General features: G+C 41.9%; 1 protein-coding gene and 1 pseudogene across 3 annotated transcripts in view; both read right to left on the reverse strand.

The window, feature by feature from the left end:
• The window catches only part of NSUN6 (NOP2/Sun RNA methyltransferase 6), a 50,575-nt gene extending 35,427 nt beyond the window's left edge, over positions 1-15,148 (reverse strand). For 2 of the 3 annotated variants that reach the window (XM_060192249.1, XM_060192248.1), the window contains exons 1-3: positions 14,644-15,148; positions 10,636-10,791; positions 5,866-5,948 (exon numbers count right to left, since the gene is read on the reverse strand). In XM_060192249.1, the coding sequence (XP_060048232.1) occupies positions 5,866-5,948; positions 10,636-10,791; positions 14,644-14,718 (314 nt within the window). In that variant the 5' untranslated portion in view covers positions 14,719-15,148. The remainder of the gene's footprint in view (positions 1-5,865; positions 5,949-10,635; positions 10,792-14,643) is intronic. The other variant, XM_007526701.3, reaches the window with a different exon arrangement.
• Positions 13,720-13,817, reverse strand: LOC132539153 (U6 spliceosomal RNA; annotated as a pseudogene).
• Positions 15,149-20,267: the final 5,119 nt, after the last annotated feature.

Here is a 20,267-nt window from a genome sequence, read left to right on the forward strand (position 1 = left end):
TCACTTTTAGCTTCACACTCATACTTCAGTAATTTACTGTTTCATCAATTTGGGAAAATTCTAAAGTCATTAATTTGTTTTCTCACATGATTTCTATTCTCTACACCTGAGACTCATAAATACCATGTACCTTTTCATCCTATTTTTCATGACTCAACTTCACATTTTCAACGTATCTATATCTGCTGCACTCGAGATAATTTTGAGTCATCTACTTTAATTATTCTCACTCAGATGGGTCTAGCCTACAGCAAGTTATTGAATGATGTTTTTATTGTAGTTTTCTTTTTAAAAATTTTTAGGGGGTCGGGCGGTGGCACAGTAGGTTAAGCGCACGTGGCGCAAAGCGCAGGGACCGGCGTAAGGATCCCGGTTCGAGCCCCCGGCTCCCCACCTGCAGGGGAATCGCTTCACAGGCGGTGAAGCAGGTCTGCAGGTGTCTCTTTCTCTCCCCCTCTCTCTGTCTTCCCCTCCTCTCTCCATTTCTCTGTCCTATCCAACAACAAAGCAACGTCAACAATGGCAATAATAACCGCAACGAGGCTGCAACAACTAGGGAAACAAAAAGGGGAAAAAATGGCCTCCAGGAGCGGTGGATTCATGGTGCAGGCACTGAGCCCAGCAATAACCCTGAAGGAAAAAATAAAAAATAAAAAATTTTATATTTATTTTCCCTTTTGTTGCCCGTGTTTTGTTTTTATTGTTGTTGTAGTTGTTATTGATGTCATCTTTGTTAGATAGGACAGAGAAATGGAGAGAGGAGGGGAAGACAGAGGGGGGAGAGAAAGACACCTGCAGACCTGCTTCACTGCCTGTGAAGCGAACCTCCTGCAGGTGGGGAACTGGGGACTCAAACCGGGATCCTTATGCCAGTCCCTGTGTGTAGTTTTTAATTTCTAGGAATTTTTCTATTCTACTCTTTTTCCTACTCTTAGAATCTTTGTATTTTAGATTCCTACTCTGGTTTTTATAATCATTTTGAGAAAGTCAATGTTACAGTCACAAGGCAGCTCTATTTGTTAAAAAAAAAAAAAAAACGGAAGAACATCTAGTCCCTCAGTATTTGCTAACTCTTTTTTTTTTTTTCCTCCAGAGTTATTGCTGGGCTCTGTACCTGCACCATGAATCCACCACTCCTGGAGGCCATTTTTCCCCCTTTTTGTTGCCCTTGTTGTTGTAGCCTTGTTGTGGTCATTATTATTGCCATTGTTGATATTGTTCGTTGTTGGATAGGACAGAGAGAAATGGAGAGAGGAGGGGAAGACAGAGGGGAAGAGAAAGACAGACACCTGCAGACCTGCTTCAACGCCTGTGAAATAACTCCCCTGCAGGTGGGGATCCCGGGGGCTCAAACTGCAATCCTTATGCCAGTCCCTGCGCTTTGCGCCACATGCGTTTAACCCACTGCACCACTGCCCAACCCCCGTATTTGCTAACTCTTACCCATGCTGTTTAGATTCCTAGTGCTATATAGCTTTTATTTAAAACCAGAGCACTGCTCCGCTCTGGCTTATGGGGGATTAAACCTGAGACCTTGGAGCCTCAGAAATAGGTCTCTTTGCATAACCATTATGCCATCTCCCCATCCCATTTTTAGCTATTACGGAAGAGAAATGTGTGTGGACTGAATCTGTGCCACTCCAGATAAATTTTGCCAAACTTTTATCCAAGACCTCAGCAATCAACTTGGAACCAGATTTTATGTTAGTTTCCCAGACTGCAGGATGCAAGGTCACTGTGGTAATGTGAATCTGGATTCCAAACTTTCACAAGGTATGAATGAGACTATTCTACATTCTCAGAAAACTTTTTCTCCACCCTAGCTCCCATTCTGAGGTAAGAGAATTTCAATTCCTATGCCAGTGGAATAACTCACCTGGATAGTGTACTGGTTTGTCATGTGTGTGACAAACCTAGCCCCAACACACTGAAGAAGTTTTGGTGTTGTAGTCTCTTTCTCTTCCAATGAGACAGAGAGAGAGAGAGAGAGAGAATGAGACTATTCCAAGTCCTTGCACTGACTTCATATAGGTCTCAACTTATATCAAAACCCTTTTGTTAAAGTCAAAACCCCCCGGCAGGGGAGTTGGGTTAGTGATGAGGCTCTGAAACCTACCCTACTACCTGGGGCCCAGGAGGCAGTGGTGTGAAGACAGGGCTGAACTTGGAAGCATGAAGTCACAGGTTCAATCCCTAGCATCACATGTGCCAGAATGGCATTCTGGTTTCTTTCTCTGTTTCATGCTAACAAATACTATCTTTTTAAAAAACATTAATTTTTATAACATATTAATGGATTATGATCTATAGTATATGGAAAACAGCTTTATGCTACTACTAACATTACATTGCTAAAATAAAGATCTAATTCTAATTCTAGTAAAAATTCTATGGGTCAGCCCTTTGGAATATAACTAAAATATGACTACTAGCTATCTACAAAATGGAGAAACCCCAACTCTTCATCTGCACTATTCTAGCCTTTAGGTTCATGATTAGTCAACAATTTGTTCAGCTTTGTATGTTAACTCTCTTTTCAGCCACCAGGTTCCAGATGCCAGCATGATGCCGACCAGACTTCCCTGGACAGACAACCCCACCAATGTATCCTGGAGCTCTGAGTCCCTAGAACCCTGTCCCATTAGGGACAGAGAGGGGCAGGCTGGGAGTATGCATCACCTGTCAATGCCCATACTCAGTGGGGAAGCAATTACAGAAGCCAGACCTTCCACCTTCTGTATCCCACAATGACCTTGGGTACATACTTCCAGAGGGTTAAATAAGAAAGCTATCAGGGGAGGGGATGGGATACAGAGTTCTGGTGGTGCGAATTGTGTGAAGTTGTACTCCTCTTATCCTATGGTTTTGTCAATGTTTCCATTTTATTAAAAAAAAAAAAATTCTGTGGCTCCAGTCTTTTCCAGTCTTTTGTGAAAAACAAAACAATTTCAGTTGAAAAAATACTTACATTTCAAATCATGCTTCTCCCAACTCCAACCTCATCTTTTGCTAATCTGTCTCAAAACCAAAAGCCAAAAGCTGATCACTCCGTTCGTGAAAAGCAAGTTTCATGTCTCTTTATCTTTATGGTTTCTCTCTACCTAGCACGCCCTTGCCACCTATCTCATCAGCCTAATACCAAATCATTATCAAGTCTTAGAAGAAAAACCTACTTGAAGTTTTTATCGTAGTCTGGGAGGTGGTGCACTGGATAAGGTATTGGATTCTCAACCATGAGGTCCCAAGTTCAATCCCTAGCAGCACATGTACCAGGTCTGGTTCTTTCTCTCCTATCTTTCTCATGAATAAATTCCTTTTTTAAAATATTTATTCCCTTTTGTTGCCCTTTTTTTTTTTTTATTGTTTTGGTTACTGTTACTGTTGTTGTTGGATAGGACAGAAAAAAATAGAGAGAGGAGGGGAAGACAGAGAGGGGGAGAGAAAGACAGACACCTGCAGACCTGTTTCACTGCTTATGAAGCAACTCCCCTGCAGGTGGGGAGCCAGGGCTTGAACCGTGATCCTTACACCGGTCCTTGCGCTTCGCGCCACATGCGCTTAACCCGCTGTGCTACTTCCTAATTCCCACCAATTATTTTTTAAGTGATAAACTAGAGGCAGATAAAATGGGAAAAGAGAACATTTTTCAAAAACCACCCTATATGTTCAAAGAAACTGAAAGGCTAAATCTGAAGGGTTGGGTCAGACAGCATACTGGTTATACAAGAAGACTTTCATGCCCGAGTCTCCAAAGTCCCAGGTTCAATCCTCCACACCATCATAGCCCAGAGCTGAGCAGTACTCTGGTAAAATAAAAATTAAAAACTTGGGGGGAAAAGAAAGAAAAGTAAACCAACAGAACTCAAGAAACAAAGGATAGTAAACCCTTTGGAATTGAGTTAACAGGACAGGCCAGCATATGGAAACTCCCTAGGAAATAGTTAACAATGACATAAACCCTTCCCAAATGCTAAGAGTGAATCACTGATTCCCAAACTGTTTGGGGCACCAATGTGGTTTACCCATGCTTTCCTTCTGGAAGCCTGCAATTTTGGTACAAGCTAGGCAGAGGCTACCTACAAAACCAGCACCCAGTAAAAACTTTGGGAACTAGACCTAGAAGATAGTACAATGATTACAAAAGATTTCCATGCCAAAGGCAGTGAGGTATCAGATTCAGAGGCACCACTAAAATACCACAGCTGAGCAGTGGTGATTAAAAAATAATAATAAAATAAAGTAAAGGAGGCAGGTGGAGGCAGAGATCACACCTTACTATGTGTGAGTACCTGGGTTCAAGCTCCCAGTCCCCACCTGCAGTGGGGAAGTCTCATAAATGGTGGAACAATGCTACAGGTATCTCTCCTCCTCTCTCCCACCACTGCTCAGTTCCCCAGTTAAGGGATTCAAATGGTCACTGAGACTAATAGAGTCACTTAGGCAACTGAGCCCTAGAGATAAACTGGTGGCAAAAATAAATAAATAAATAAATAAAAACCACTTTACATACTGAATCTCTAATAAGCTTCCCTCCTAGATTAATTATACAGTATACTCTGATAGTTAAAATACATACACCTCGATATACACAACACGTAGCTTAAGCACAGGATGGTCAAGAATTCAAATCCAGGGAGCCAGGTGGTGGTGCACCTGGTTGAGCGCATGTCACAATGCGCAAGGACCCAGGTTCTTGCCCCCAGTCCTCACCTACAAAGGGAAAGCTTTGCAAGTGATGAAGCAGTGTGACAAGTGTCTCTTTGTCTCTCTCCCTTCTCTACCACCCCCTTCCCTCTCAATTTCTGGCTCGCTATCTAATAGATAATTTTTTTAAAGTTTTTAAATTCAAATCCAATGCTCAAAGAAGCAGAATAAGGAGTTAGGATGGAAGATATAAATGTGACAACTTTCAAATTCAAATTCTGACTTCTTACAAATTTTTCTTACTTTATTATAGAGTAATACCTAATTGAAATTTGGCATTTAAAAATATTAAATATGTGCCCTAGATGGTGGAGCAGTGGATAAGGCACTGGACTCTTGAGCATGAGGTCATGAGTTCAATCCCAGGCATTGTATATGCCAGAGTGTTGCTAAGGATTAAGCCTGGGATCTCAGGGCCGCAGGCATAAAGTCTACTGCACAACCACTGCACCACCTCCCTGTCCCTATGTGGAATTTTTAATTGCAGAAGAAATGGGATTATCCCACAAATGACAACATCCATTTGATATCTGAACATCAGACTGACTCACAAACAACCCACATAAACATCCAACTACATGAATAAATCATCATTTATTGAATCACTGTTCCACTGTTAATCACTAAATTACTCTCAAAGCATTAACAAATTGAATTTTGTATTTATTAAAACTCTAGGGGTATAAAAATACCATAATTATAGTTTTTAAAGGCTGCTTGGGTAAAGAACTCCCATTCAATTGAAAGCTATTTTTTCAATTTTCAAATATATGCTCTCCAGTACGTATGCTTGTACTTCTCATACTACAACATATACAGTAATTTTGGGTAATTATTAATGAAAGTTTGCAAATGTATCAGCTAAGAATTCAATAGTAACATAAATGCAGTCTTACAAAGTGTGTGTGTATGGGGGGGGTGGGTTTGATCACTGCACTATCTGGACCTAAAATATGTAATTCTCAAACTACTTGGGCCCACTTCTAGTAGTCCTTCATGGTTTCTGTGGTCAAAACTGTGGTAGATAGTCAGAGTTTACAGATTTCCAAATTCCTATCTATTCAATATTTATAACTTTTAATAATGAAGAAACAGTATTGTCAGTAAAAGAACCTGTGACAAGTTTTTATTCTGACCATACAATTTGAAATAATTACAAACCTTGGTCCAATGACAGGAATGAGTAAGACATCCTGAAGTTTAGGATGCTGAAGAACAGGAACACTTAATCCATCATACTGCTGCTGAAAACAGAGACAGAATTATAAAAGCAATCAATATAACTGATAAATTCCAACTAACGTAGCTTTTCAGATTCACTACCTCAAACAGCCTGCTTGGTTTGGAATACCTTCACTGTACTCCATAGGATACTACCAATATAAAGAAGAAAATCAAGAGGCAATGTTTTCTCTGTAATAAGATTTTGAAGTATGCTGATACTAGGCTCAACTGTACTCACTGGTTTACAAATACTAACTATGAATATCTTATATTAACTTTGAAAACATGTATGCAATATACAATTATATATTCTTTTTTTTTCTGACCCCAGATATTTATTTGTATCATTTTTGTCAACTGGTATTTTTTGAAACATTTTGATATGCATTACATCATTCAATCTGCAGAGTCTGTTTGATATTTCTTTATCTTGACATGCATAGCAAACCCATACAGGGTGACAAGCTCAGCATATCACATTGACATAAGGATCCTGAAAGATTTAAATTTATGACTCAATTCACCTTGATGACCTGTACATTAACTGGAATGCTGCTAGGTGTTTATATTATCCATGAGAAAGGGGTGAGGATGGTTCCCTGGTCCCCAGATAGGTAGATCTGACAGCAGTAGGTCAATTATATATTCTTAAAATCTTAGACAGGATACTGAAAATTGAAACTGTCAAATATAATGTGTATATACTAGAAAAACTTCACGCCATTTCAGTTTTGATGAATAAGAATTCAGAATTTTCTTTTTTTTTTTTTTTTTGCATCCAGTTGTTTGGGTTCCATGTCAGCACTATGAGCCCACTGCTCCTGGCAGACACTTTTTTTTCATTTTTTATTAGATAGGACAGAAAGAAATTGGATGGGGAGACAGAGAGGGAGAGACAAAGTTAGACTGCAGATCTGCTTCACCACTCGTGAAACAGACTCCAGGGGCTTGAACCCAGGTCCTTGCTCTTGGTAATATGTACACTTAACGGGGTGTACCACCACCCGGCCCAGGCCCCCAGAATTTTCTGGTATTTTCCTAAGTACTGCATTGTCTGAATATACTAAATTACTTTCCTATTCACCAGGTGATGGACATTTATACAGTTTCTTCCTTTTGAAACACAAGGAAGTGACACAGACGGTAAAATACTGGACTCTCAAGCATGAGGTTCTAAGTTCACTTATGCCACAGTGATGCTCTTGTTCTCTCTCCTCTAATAGTTAAAAGTTTCTCCCTTTTGACTATTATGATCAATGCTACTATGAATATTCACATTTAAGGATGTGTGTGGACATGTCTATTTCTCTGGGTAGATTCCTGAGTGGAATCTTTGAGCATATGTTTAACTTTTATGAGATTACCAGGCCTTTCTAAAGAATCAAATTGTTTGACAATTCCAATTTAATAAAAATGAAAAAATGGCCACCAGGAACAGTGGATTCTAGTGCTGCCACCAAGCCCCAGTGATAACCCTGAAGGCAGGAGAAAAAAAAAAAAAAAAAGCAGGTTCTAGAAATAACGGGTTAAAAAATGAAGAATAGCAAAATAGTTCATTTAGTGAGATTTGCAGGTACACAACCCAGATTCAAGCCCAGCCCCCACTGAAATGGAGGAAGCTTCAGGGCTGTCTTTCCTTCACTCTAGCTGAAAGTCAGTCAGAAGCAGTGAAGCCCCTGCAATAACCAGAGAGAGAAGGAGAAGGTGAGGGGACGAGGGAGGGGAAGGGGATGAGATAAAGTTAGTCAGTTATCTGGATCTAAGTTATAAGAATGCTTTTGGTTGGGAGTCGAGTTGTAGCACAGCAGGTTAAGTGCATGTGGCGCGAAGCTCAAGGACAGGCAGAACGATCCTGGTTCGAGCCCCTGGCTCCCCGCCTGCAGGGGAGTCACTTCACAAGTGATGAAGCAGGTCTGCAGGTGTCTTTCTCTCCCCGTCTTCCCCTCCTCTCTCCATTTCTCTCTGTCCCATCCAACAACAATGACATCAATAACAACAATAATAACTACAACAATAAACCAATAAGGGCAACAAAAGGGAATAAAATTTTTTTTTTCCTCCTCCAGGGTTATTGCTGGGCTTGGTGCCTGCACCATGAATCCACCACTCCTGGAGGCCATTTTTTCCCCCCTTTTGTTGCCCTTGTTGTAGCTTCGTTGTGGTTATTATTATTGCCCTTGTTGATGCAATTCGTTGTTGGATAGGACAGAGAGAAATGGAGAGAGGAGGGGAAGACAGAGAAGGGGAGAGAAAGATAGACACCTGCAGACCTGCTTCACCGCCTGTGAAGCGACTCCCCTGCAGGTGGGGAGCGGGGGGCTCGAACCGGGATCCTTACGCCGGTCCCTGCGCTTTGCGCCACATGCGCTTAACCCACTGCGCCACCGCCCGACCCCCGGGAATAAAAATTTTTAAAAATTAAAAAAAAAAAAAAGAATGTCTTTGATCATCCAATTCCCTTTCTCCTAGCAGAAAATGTATGCATGGCTAGAGAAAAGAAATCATCTTAGTTTTTTTTTATAAGTATTTACATTTTCTGCTTATCATTATTCTCAATAAAATTAACTATCAATAGTTAAAATGTTTCTCAACGCCTTATTTATTATACTAAATTGTGGATTCACACAAATGTTATAATTGGCTTTTCTCCTAACATGGTCATATACTCAGCACTTCAAATTGTTTTCAAAGAGTAATAAGCATTCCTTAAACATAAAAGAGAGGAAAAATACCAGAGTATGTTTGTTGGTGCACCTTGTTGAGTGCACGTTACACATGCAAGGACCCAGGTTCAAGCTCCCCCCACCAGCACCTGCAGGAGGAAAGCTTTGTGAGTGATAAAGCAGGACTGCAGATATCTGTCTCTCTTCCTATCTCCCCCTTCCTCTCAATTTCTGGTTGTCTTTTTTATCTCTAATTTTCTTCATATTATCTTTATAGGATAGAGACAGCCAGAAATCGAGAGGGAAGGGGGTGGCAGAGAGGGAAAGAGAGACCACTGCAACACTGCTTAATCACTGGCAAAGCTTTCCCCCTACAGGTGGGGACTGGGAGCTCGGAGATTTCTGGCTATCTCTATCCAGTAAATAAAATTTTTAAAAAAAATTCTTTTAAATATGAAAATACCGGTAAATGTCCAGAAAATTGAAAAACACTCTACTGTGAAAATTAAAAGCCTTTAATCATGCTTCTCTTTGCACTTAATTTGGATAATCAACAGGTTGTTTAGTAAAAAAACTTTGGCGGTCCAGGAAGTTGAATGATCTGGGCAGTCACCAAAAGTAGTACATTTAGAATCAGATGTCTAGGTACAAGTTCTAGCATAACCACTTACTTAGAAACCTGGAACAATTTAACATCCCTTGTTTTCATTTCATTTGTAAAACTGGAAAGTGATGCAACCTGAGAAGTGGCACAGTGGATAAAAGTGCTGGATTCTCAAGCATGAAAGTCACAAGTTTGACCTCATATGTGTCCCAGAGTGATACTCTGGTTCTTTTTTCTTTTTTAATTGTTTTATTTCATTTATTTATTCCTTTTTTAATTTATTATCTTTATTTACTGGATAGAGACAGCCAGAAATCGAGAAGATAGGGGAACTAGAGAGGGAGAGACAAAGAGAAATACCTGAAGACCTGCTTCACCCCTTGTGAAGCTTTCCCCTTGGCAGGTGGGGACTGAGGGCTCGAACCTGGGTCCTTGAGCACTGTAACACGTGTGCTCAACCAGGTGCACCACCACCCGGTCCCTTTTAAATCCTTTTTTTAATTTTTACTATCTTTATTTATTTATTGCATAGGAAGAGCCAGAAATCAAGAGGAAAGGAAAGACAGAGAGGGAGAAAGAGACACCTGCAGCACTGCTTTAACACTTGCAAAGCTTTCCCCCTGCAATTGGGGACCGGGGGCTTGAACCTGGGTCCTTGCACATTGTAACATGTCTCTCCCTCTGGTTCTTTCTGTCTCTTTCATTAATAAATACATCTTTATTAATTTTTTTCAAAAAAATACAAAAAACTAGACTAGGGAGTCAGGTGGTAGCGCAGCGAGTTAAGTGCACATGGCGCAAAGCGCAAGGACCAGCGTAAGGATCCAGGTTCGAGCCCCCGGCTCCCCAACTGCAGGGGGGGCGCTTCACAAGCAGTGAAGCAGGTCTGCAGGTGTCTTTCTCTCCCTGTCTTCCTCTCCCCTCTCCATTTCTCTCTGTCCTATTCAACAACAATACTACAATAATAAAACAACAAGGGCAGCAAAAGGGAATAGATAAATATAAAAAAAAAAAAAAACTAGACTAGTCAGCATTCTGCATTCCTGAATTCTACATTTGCAAACCAACCAGCTGTAGGTGGAAACTATACCTAATGTAGTTAGGCCTAGGAGAGTTGTGTCTACACAAGCACAGATTTTCTGGTCTTGTCAGTAAATACAATTTACATAGCACTTGAATAGTATTTGACATTAAAGGTAATACAGAGACAAATGAAAGTATATAGGATATTGTGCATAGGTAATATGCAAATGCTATACCATTTAATGTAAAGGATATAAGCACCACAGGGTTTTGGTGTGTGAGGTTAAGTCCTGAGACCAGCAATGCCCTCAAATACTGAGCCATGACTGTATGTCATGCCTGGATTTTTACTGGGGCACTCCATGACAGACTACAAGAGCATAATTACACACATGACAAAAACATAGTTGCACAAACCTTCTGAAGTTCATCCAGTAACAGACTTTTCACATGTTGTACTGAGGCTAAATGTGTATTTACTCTCACAGTTGTGAATGACGGGGGATGTGACAAGTGATTCAACAGAGATTCAAACTTCCTTTCTGCTTCCTGCTTACCTAAAGCAGACACAACCTAAAAATATAAGGTAACACATTGATTTCATTATATGAATTGAAGACATTAAGCAGAATAGGCATATACATTTGTTCCAAGTGGCATACATTTTTCAACCATTGCCCATCCGTCATTTTGTTGGATTTTTTTGTATTAACACTAAGCGGGGGTATGGGGTAGCTCACTCTGTAGAGTGTACACTTTACCATGCTAGGGCCCAGGCACCATGTAGGGAGGTCTCACCAGTGGTGAACCTATGCTGTGGTCTCTCTCCTTGCTTGCTCGTTCTCTCTGGTAGGAATAAAACTGTTAGGAGTAGTGGGATCATGCAGGCACAAAGCACCACTGATGCCCCAGCAAAGCCCTGAAAGAAAAAAAAAAAAGCGGGGGCCCAGCGGTAGCACTGTGGGTTAAGCACACATGGTGCAAAGCACAGGGACGGGTGCAAAGATCCCCGTTTGAGCCCCCATCTCCCCACCTGCAGGGAGGAGTATCGCTTCACAAGTGGTGAAGCAGGTCTGTAGGTGTCTTTCTCTCCTCGTGTCTTCCTTTCCTCTCTCGATTTCCTTCTGTCCTATCCAACAACAATAGCTATAGCAATAACGACAACAACAAGGGCAACAAAATGGAATAAATGGCCTCCAGGAGCAGTGGATTCGTAGTGCAGGCACTGAGCCCCAGCGATAACCCTGATGGCAAATAAATAATAAATAAATAAAAATTTTAAAAAGGGCAACAAAATGGGAAAAAAAGATGGCCTCCAGGAGCAGTGGATTCATGGTACAGGCAGCAAGCCCCAGCCATAACCCTGAAGGCAAAAAAAAAAAAAAAAAAAACGGAGTAAATAACATCATTCAGGTTTACTGTTTGTTAATTACTTACTAAATGCAGTGTCTCTTCTATCTCTCCATCCCTCTTTTCTGTCCCTTACCCTCTATCTAGAGGAAAGAAGAAAAATTTAAAAATGGCCACACCAGGCACTGGGCATCAGCGAAAACCCTGGTGGCAAAAAAGAAAAAGCAACCAACCAACCAGACAAGTTACGTTTTGCAGCATCCAGAAACATCAAGTATGACTGGTTAAAAGGGTTAACGAGTAGCGTGAGCATAACCCCTGTTAAGAGATAAAGGGTTAGAGGGTAGTACAAAGTTCCTTTGTAATTTGCTAATACTATTCAGCACATCTTATTTTCCATTTTTGGTCACCTTAGACTATACCTTGCTCTAAGAACCTTCATAAACAGCTTGGCAGCCTACTAATCCATAAGCCCAAAATAGTAACTTTCCCAATGATAGTTTGTTTTTGTTCTGTTTTGTTTTTTTCACAATGAAGGGGCTTAGAAAAACATTATGGGGAGTCAGGTGGTAGTGCAGCGGGTTAAGTGCACATGGGGCAAAGCTCCAAGGACCGGTTTAAGGTTCCCAGTTCAAGGCCCCAGCTCCCCACCTGCAGGGGAGTCGCTTCACAGGTGGTGAAACAGGTCTGCAGGTGTCTGTCTCTCTCCCCTTCTGTCTTGTCCTCCTCCCCATTTCTCTCTGTCCTATCCAACAACAACATCAATAACAACAATGGCAACAAAAGGGAATAAATATTTTTTAAAAATAAAAACCAAAACATTATGGGATTATGGCACAGATAGAATAAAAATATAATTAAATATAACATAAAAATATATTTTCATAAAACAATGCTCACTGCGGTCAGGGGGCTGTGCAGTGGATTAAGTGCTGAACTTTCAAAAGTATGAGGCTAAGGAATTGGGCAGTAGCACAGCGGTTTAAGCACAGGTGGCGCAAAGCGCAAGGACCTGCCAAAGAATCCCGGTTCGAGCCCCAGGCTCCCCACCTGCGGGGAATTTGCTTCACAAGCGCTGAAGCAAGTATGCAGGCGTCTTTCTCCCCCCCCACCCCCCCCCCCCGTCTTCCCCTCCTCCATTTCTCTCTGTCCTACCCAACAACAACGACATCAATAATAACTACAACAATAAAACAACAAAAGGGAATAAATTTATATTAAAAAAAAAAGTATGAGGCCATGACTTTAGTTTCAGGCATGTGCTAGAGTAATACTATGGTTCTCTTCCTTTTTGTCATTAGAAAAAGAATTTTTTTTTGGTCATTTTAAAAATTGCTCAATGGGGCCAGGCGGTGGCACACTGGGTTAAGTGCTCACATTACAGTGTGCAAGGACCTAAGCCCTTGGCCCCCACCTGCAGGGGGAAAGCTTTGCAAGTGGTGAAGCAGGGCTGGTGTCTCTGTCTCTTTCCCTCTATCTCCCCCTTCCATCTTAATTTGTCTCTATCGAATAATAAGTAAATATTTTTTAAAAGCTGCTCAAGAAAACTGATGTCTCTATTTCTCTTAACACAAACAACAATTACCCAGAAAGTCTGTACTAGTAGGCAATGAGCAGCAAATGAACACCAGTTGAGAACTTAGGGAGCATATTACTACTTTCACTTATGACTAATGCCCTAGGATAACTTGACAAGGTTTTTCTTGGGGCAAAGATTTGGGTGACTTCTTTCTTTTTTTTTTTTTTTTTTGGGGGGGGGGTAAGGACTCAAAGACAATTTAATGAACAATCTACAAGGAGTGGTGAAAAATTCCAGTGCTAGAAACTATTAAGAAGTCGTTTCAAGGAAGTCGGGGGGTAGCGCAGCGGGTTAAGTGCAAGTGGTGCAAAGCCCAAGGACGGGAGTAAGGATCCCGGTTCGAGTCCCCGGCTCCCCACCTCCAGGGGAGTCACTTCACAGGCGGTGAAGCAGGTCTGCAGGTGTCTGCATCTTTCTCTCCCCTCTGTCTTCCCCTCCTCTCTCCATTTCTGTCTTACCCATCAACGATGGCATCAATAACAACAACAATAACTACAACAATAATACTAGGGCAACAAAGGGGAATAAATAAATAAAAGAAGTTGTTTCAAGCCGTGGGGGGTGGAGGAGACAAAGATATGGATCCCTTCATTAATTTGTATCATCCTTGTGCAGAGGTCATGCCAATCTCTGAATCCTTCCAATTTCAGTAAACGTGCTGCCAAAGACCAGGAAAAGCATTTTTAACCTCTTTAAGTCTTCACAGAAAAAGCAATAAAGGCTAAGTCATGTAAGGTAATTTCCTCAAACAAAGTGGCAAGCATTTCAAGGGTTTGATTACAAACCTGTACTTTTCATCCTGCCTCAAGTCATCAGGCTTCTGTGTGATCACTAGAAAACTGTCATTTTGGATGACTTTTGGAAGGTTCTCTCTTGTCTTATTATTAAAACGGAGAGGAAAGTCTCAACCCAGGGCAGGGGTAGAAAGCATAATGGTGATGCAGAGACTCTTGCCTGAGGTTGCTTAGTCCCAGGTTCAATCCCCTCCCCCACCACGAACCAGAGCTCAGTAGTGCTCAGATAGAAAAAAAAAAAAAAAAAAAAAAAACGGGGGGACCTCAACCCAAGAAAGAGTGAAATTACCTTAAGATGTAATGGTCTGCCAAACCACCCAGCGCAAGTGATGGTATCTAACAGACATTCATTCAAATTATAAGACCCATTCCACCTGAGCGCCACAGCGCACGGGCAGCCACAGGTGCATCTTCTCTACGGGCCAAATTCTCCACAACTGGGATCTTTTATCCTTTTCACCTTTCAGAACCATGCCCACTGCCAGGCACATAAAACGATGGTTTCCTGCCCCCTCCCTTTTCCATTCCTAAATGTAAAAATATACCTCCATTACCTCCTCTCTCAGGAAAGATTAAATACCTGCAGAAAAATAATTGGCATATTTTTCATTCGGAAAAGCCCAATTTACCTTTAGACTTGTTCTATTTCTCTAAAGTGTGTATCTGAATTTTTGTAAACAGTCAAGCGTTCTTCCGACCTACCTCCTCATTCACAAAGCTCTTTTTAAGGTAGTTTTCAACCTCAAGCCTTAAAGATATCTTGGGGAAAACAGACATCTTCCCTATAGATTGGTTCTCCTTCGAAAGAAGTGCTGGGAAGCCGTGGTTTTGTTTGTTTGTTTTTTCTCTTATCTTTCCAAAAGACAGTGAGCGCCTTGACAATGGAAAGCCACCTACAACGACCTGCCGCTCAGAAAAACCGCGCCATTCCTGCAGTTAAACTGGGGGGGGGGGGGGGGGGGCAGAGTTTCCACCTCTCTGCCCTGGCGCCTCTTCTGAGTGGCTACCTCGCCTCTGCCACCCCCGCCCTTACTCCTCCTTTATGGAACGCTCACGCAAGTCACTGCGGCAGTGTCACTCCCCTTGCAGAAAAAAAATGAAACAGGCACGAGGGACAAATATCGCGATGAACTCGAAGCCAGCAGCGCGCCCGCAGCTCGTTCACAGCTTCTAACCTCAGGACCGAATTTCCAAACCCGCGCCCCTATATTTCTAAGAACAGACGCTTTCAACTTGCGTCACTTCCGTGCGTCGGCGCGGCCCACCAATCCGCAGCCGCAGATTGCCAATACGTCACGTTTCCGGAAATTCCGAGCCCTGGGCACAGAGCTCCCGGAATCCACTAATTTAAGTTGTGCTGACAGGTGAATCTACTGGGACGACCCGACCCAGTGTAACGGGAAATGATGGGGTTGAGTTGATGTCGGGGCTGGCCTAAGGTAGGGGGAGTTTAATACTTTCCAAAGTGGTCGCCAAAGAAAACCGGGGCTTATTTGAACTTACCAGCCCACCCTTATCAGTTCATGAAATTAAACCTTGTGTCTGTCTCTCTAGCCAACAGGGCTGACTTTAGTTATAATGAACATCACTGGAAGATAGGCGGTAGCGCAGCGGGTTAAGCGCACGTGGCACGAAGCGCAAAGACTCGAGTAAGGATCCAGCTTCGAGCCCCCGGCTCCCCACCTGCAGGGGCGTCGCTTCACAGGCAGTGAAGCAGGTCTGCAGGTGTCTGTCTTTCTCTCCCCCTCTGTCTTCCCCTCCTCTCTCCATTTCTCTCTGTCCTATCTTAACAACGACGACATCAATAACAACAACAATAATAACTACAACAATTAAACAAGGGCAACAAGAGAATAAATAAATATTAAAAATAATAATCATTTAAATATATTAAACTGTTAATATTTGTGAGTGTTTAGGTATAATTCAAAAGCCCAAGGCACAGAGACACCTCCCCCACACACACACACCAGCTAGAAGGTGATAAGCAGAGGCAAATAAGTGCTCTGGGTGTTGGAATTTGTAGAAGGGGCAGCCAAGATTACCTGAAAGCAGAAGTCCAGCATGCTCTTACCTGTGCCTGGTTAGCCATTTATGAAACAGAGTTAACAGATGAAAACAACTCGACCAATTACAGATGCCCAAGTAGTAGTGGGGACTGAAAAAGGCACAGAAATCTCAAAACCATTGATTCTTGGTGTGGTAGGCTCTTTTTAAAAATATTTATTTATTTATTCCCTTTTGTTGCCCTTGTTGTTTTTTATTGTTGTAGTTATTATTGATAACTACAACAATAAAAAATTGATAACTGGGAGAACAGAGAGGGGAGAGAGAAAGATAGACACCTACAGACCTGCTTCACCGCCTGTGAAGCAACTCCCCTACAGATGGGGAACCCGGGGCTGGAAGCCGGATCCTTGCGCCAGCCCTTGTGCTTTGGGCCACCTGCGCTTAACCCACTGTGCTACCGCCTGACTCCCTAGACTTTTTTTTCCGTCTTTCCTCTTCCCTTTAAAAGCCTTTTAAGTTCTTTTACTTATTCCCTTTTGTTGCCCTTATTATTATTGATGTTGTTGTCGTTGGATACAACAGAGAGAAATGGAGAGAGAAAAGGAAGACAGAGAGAGGGAAAGAAAGACACCTGCAGACCTGCTTCACCTGGCTGCAGGTAAAGGCGGGGGCTGGAACACAGATCCTTATGCCAGTCCTTGTGCTTTGTGCCACCTGTGCTTAACCCGCTGCGCTACAGCACGACTCCCCCGCTTTAAAAACTTTTGGCATCAATGAGGCTTCTGTGTTCAAGGCTGATTTTTTTCAGAGACAGAAAAATGCCATAGCAACAAAACTTGCTTCAGTATGATGAGGCCCCAGCTTCAAACCTGAGTTGTATCCATGACAAAACAAGTACCTATCCAAGCAAGGTATGTTACCTGCCCTTTAAAAATCTTTAAAATGTCCAAGTGGATCAAGGACTTGGATGTTAGACCACAAATTATCAGCTACTTAGAGGAAAATACTGGCAGAACTCTTTTCCGCATAAATTTTAAAGACATGTTCAATGAAACAAATCCAATTACAAAGAAGACTAAGGCAAGCATAAATCTATGGGACTACATAGAAGTAAAAAGCTTCTGCACAGCTAAAGAAACTACTACCCAAACCAAGAGACCCCTCACAGAATGGGAGATCTTTACATGCCATACATCAGACTAATAACCAGAGGCTAATAACCAGTATAAAGAACTTGCAAATCTCAACAACAAGACAACAAATAACCCCATCCAAAAATGGGGGGAGGGCATGGACAGAATATTCACCACAGAGAGATCCAAAAGGCCAAGAAACACATGAAAAAATGTTCCAAGTCTTTGATTGTCAGAGAAATGCAAATAAAGACAACAATGAGATATCACTTCACTCCTGTGAGAATGTCATACATCAGAAAAGGTAACAGAAGCAAAATCTGGAGAAGGTGTGGGGTCAAAGGAACCCTCCTGCACTGCTGGTGGGAATGTCAATTGGTCCAGCCTCTGTGGAGAACAGTCTGGAGAACTCTCAGAAGGCTAGAAATGGACCTACCCTATGATCTGCAATTCCTCTCCTGGGGATATATCCTAAGGAACCCAACACATCCATCCAAAAAGATGTGTACACATATGTTCTTGGCACCACAATTTATAATAGCCAAAACCTGGAAGCACCCAGGTGTCCAACAACAGATGAGTGGCTGAGCAAGTGTGATATATATACACAGTGGAATACTACTCAGCTATAAAAAATGATGACTTCACCGTTTTCAGCTGATCTTGGATGGACCTTGAAAAATTTATGTTAAGTGAAATAAGTCAGAAACAGAAGGATGAATATGGGGTGATCTCACTCTCAGACAGAAGTTGAAAAACAAGATCAGGAAAGAAAACACAAGTAGAACCTGAACTGGAATTGGCATATTGCACCACAGTAAAAGACTCTGGGGTGGGTGGGTGGGGAGAATACAGATCCAAGAAGGATGACAGAGGACCTAGTGGGGGTTGTACTGTTATATGGAAAACTGGGAAATGTTATGCATGTACAAACTATTACATTTACTATTGAATGTAAAACATTAATTCCCCAATAAAGAAATTTTAAAAAAATCTTTAAAATGTTTGTGCTTAAATGTAAATGGCTCTTCAAAATGAATTTACCCTTAATTCTTTTAATGTATTTACTTAACATGCTAATAGTCTGTACTTACTGGCCATTCTTATATTTGGTTAATTTTTCATAACATGAGAAAACAAGCAGGGGAGATAGCATAATGGTTATGCCAATAGACTCATAGCTGAGGCTCTGAGGTCGAAGGTTCAATCCCCCACACCACTATTAGCCAGAGCTGAGCTGAACTCTCGTAAAAAATGAATAAAATAAAAAAACAATAAATGAAAGAAAAGAAAGTGGGGAAGAGGGTTCCTAGAGCAAAGGACTGTCATGTCTGAGGCTCCTGGTTTGAGACCTAGTGCCATACGTTTCTCCCTCTCCCTCTTTCATTGTGAAACTATCTAATATGACATAAATTAAAATTTCATTTTTGAGAGAGAAAGAAAACTTGGAAATTCAAAAAAAAAAAAGGGGGGGATTGTTAAGTTATGGGGTACCAATAGGGCCAGGGAGTCAGATCTGTCCCCCACTTCCTCTCTCTTCCTCACTCTCTCTCTCTCTCTGTTTCTGCCAATATGTGCAATGACCCAGGTTTAAGCACCAGTCCCCACCTGGAATAAAACTTTCTATTATGGAAAATATTTTTAAAGTAAGACATTAGTTCTACCGTCAGGAAAATTGTGATAAAGATGAAACTAACGGGAGTCGGGCTGTAGCGCAGCGGGTTAAGCGCAGGTGGCGCAAAGCACAAGGACCGGCATAAGGATCCCGGTTCGAACCCCGGCTCCCCACCTGCAGGGGAGTCGCTTCACAGGCGGTGAAGCAGGTCTGCAGGTGTCTATCTTTCTCTCCTCCTCTCTGTCTTCCCCTCCTCTCTCCGTTTCTCTCTGTCCTATCCAACAACGACGACAACAATAACTACAACAATAAAACAACAAGGGCAACAAAAGGGAATAAATAAATAAAATAAAATACTTTTAAAAAAAAGATGAAACTAAGAACACTTCAACATAAATTTCATCAGACATTTCAGGGGTATACTTATTGAAAATATCACTAACTCTGCTCAAACGTAGCCAGTCTACTTAATTACAAGTAAAATAATAATAATTCAAATGTACTATCTCTCAAGACTCATTTACCCCATGATAAAAAATAAAAGCAAGGGGCTGCGGGGGTTGCGCAGCGGGTTAAGTGCACATGGTGCAAAGAGCAAGGGCCAGGGTAAGGATCCTGGATCAAGCCCCCCCCCCACTCCCCACCTGCAGGGGGGTTACTTCACAAGCAGTGAAGCAGGTCTGCAGGTGTCTTTTTCTCTCCCTCTCTGCCTTCCCCTCCTCTCGATTTCTTCTGTTCTATCCAACAACAGTGACAGCAATAACAATAACAACAACAACAAGGGCAATAAAAGGGGGTAAAATGAAAATAAAAGCAAGGGGCTCAGGAGAGTTCAATTCCTGACTTTGCATGTGTCAGAATGATGCTCTGGTTCTCTTAGCTTTCTCTTTTTTAAAAAAGAGATAATTTTATCTTTTTTAAAATTCTTTTTTATATATTATATATATATTTTTTATTTTCCTTTATGTTGCCCTTGTGTTTTTTTTATTGTTATAATTATTATTGTAGTTGTTATTGCTGTCATTGTAGTTGGATAGGACAGAGAGAAATGGAGAGAGGAGGGGAAGACAGAGAGGGGGAGAGATAGACACCTGCAGACCTGCTTCACCGCCTGTGAAGCGACTTCCCTGTGGGTGGGGAGCCGGGGGCTCGAACCCGGATCCTTACTCCTTTCCTTGCGCTTTGCGCCACCTGTGTGCTTAACCCACTGCGCTACCGCCCGACTCCCGACAATTTATCTTTTAAAGTTCTACAAAAACTTATTTTACTTACTTATAATTATTATAATTATTGTTGCCCCCAGGGTTATGGTGCCTGCTCCTGGAGGTCATTTTTCCCATTTTGTTGGCCTTTTTTATCGTTTTTGTTTTGCTGTCATTGTTGTTGGACAGGGCAGAAAGAAATGGAGAGAGGAGGGAAAGACAGGGGGAGAGAAAAATAGACACCTGCAGACCTGCTTCACCGCCTGTGAAGAGCCCCTCCCCCCCGCAGGTGGGGAGCCAGGGGCTCCAACCCGGAACCTTACGGGGGTCCTTGCACTTTGCGCCATGTGCGCTTAACCCGCTGCA

The sequence above is a fragment of the Erinaceus europaeus genome, chromosome 6, assembly GCF_950295315.1.
Source record: "Erinaceus europaeus chromosome 6, mEriEur2.1, whole genome shotgun sequence".
NCBI lineage: Eukaryota > Metazoa > Chordata > Mammalia > Eulipotyphla > Erinaceidae > Erinaceus > Erinaceus europaeus.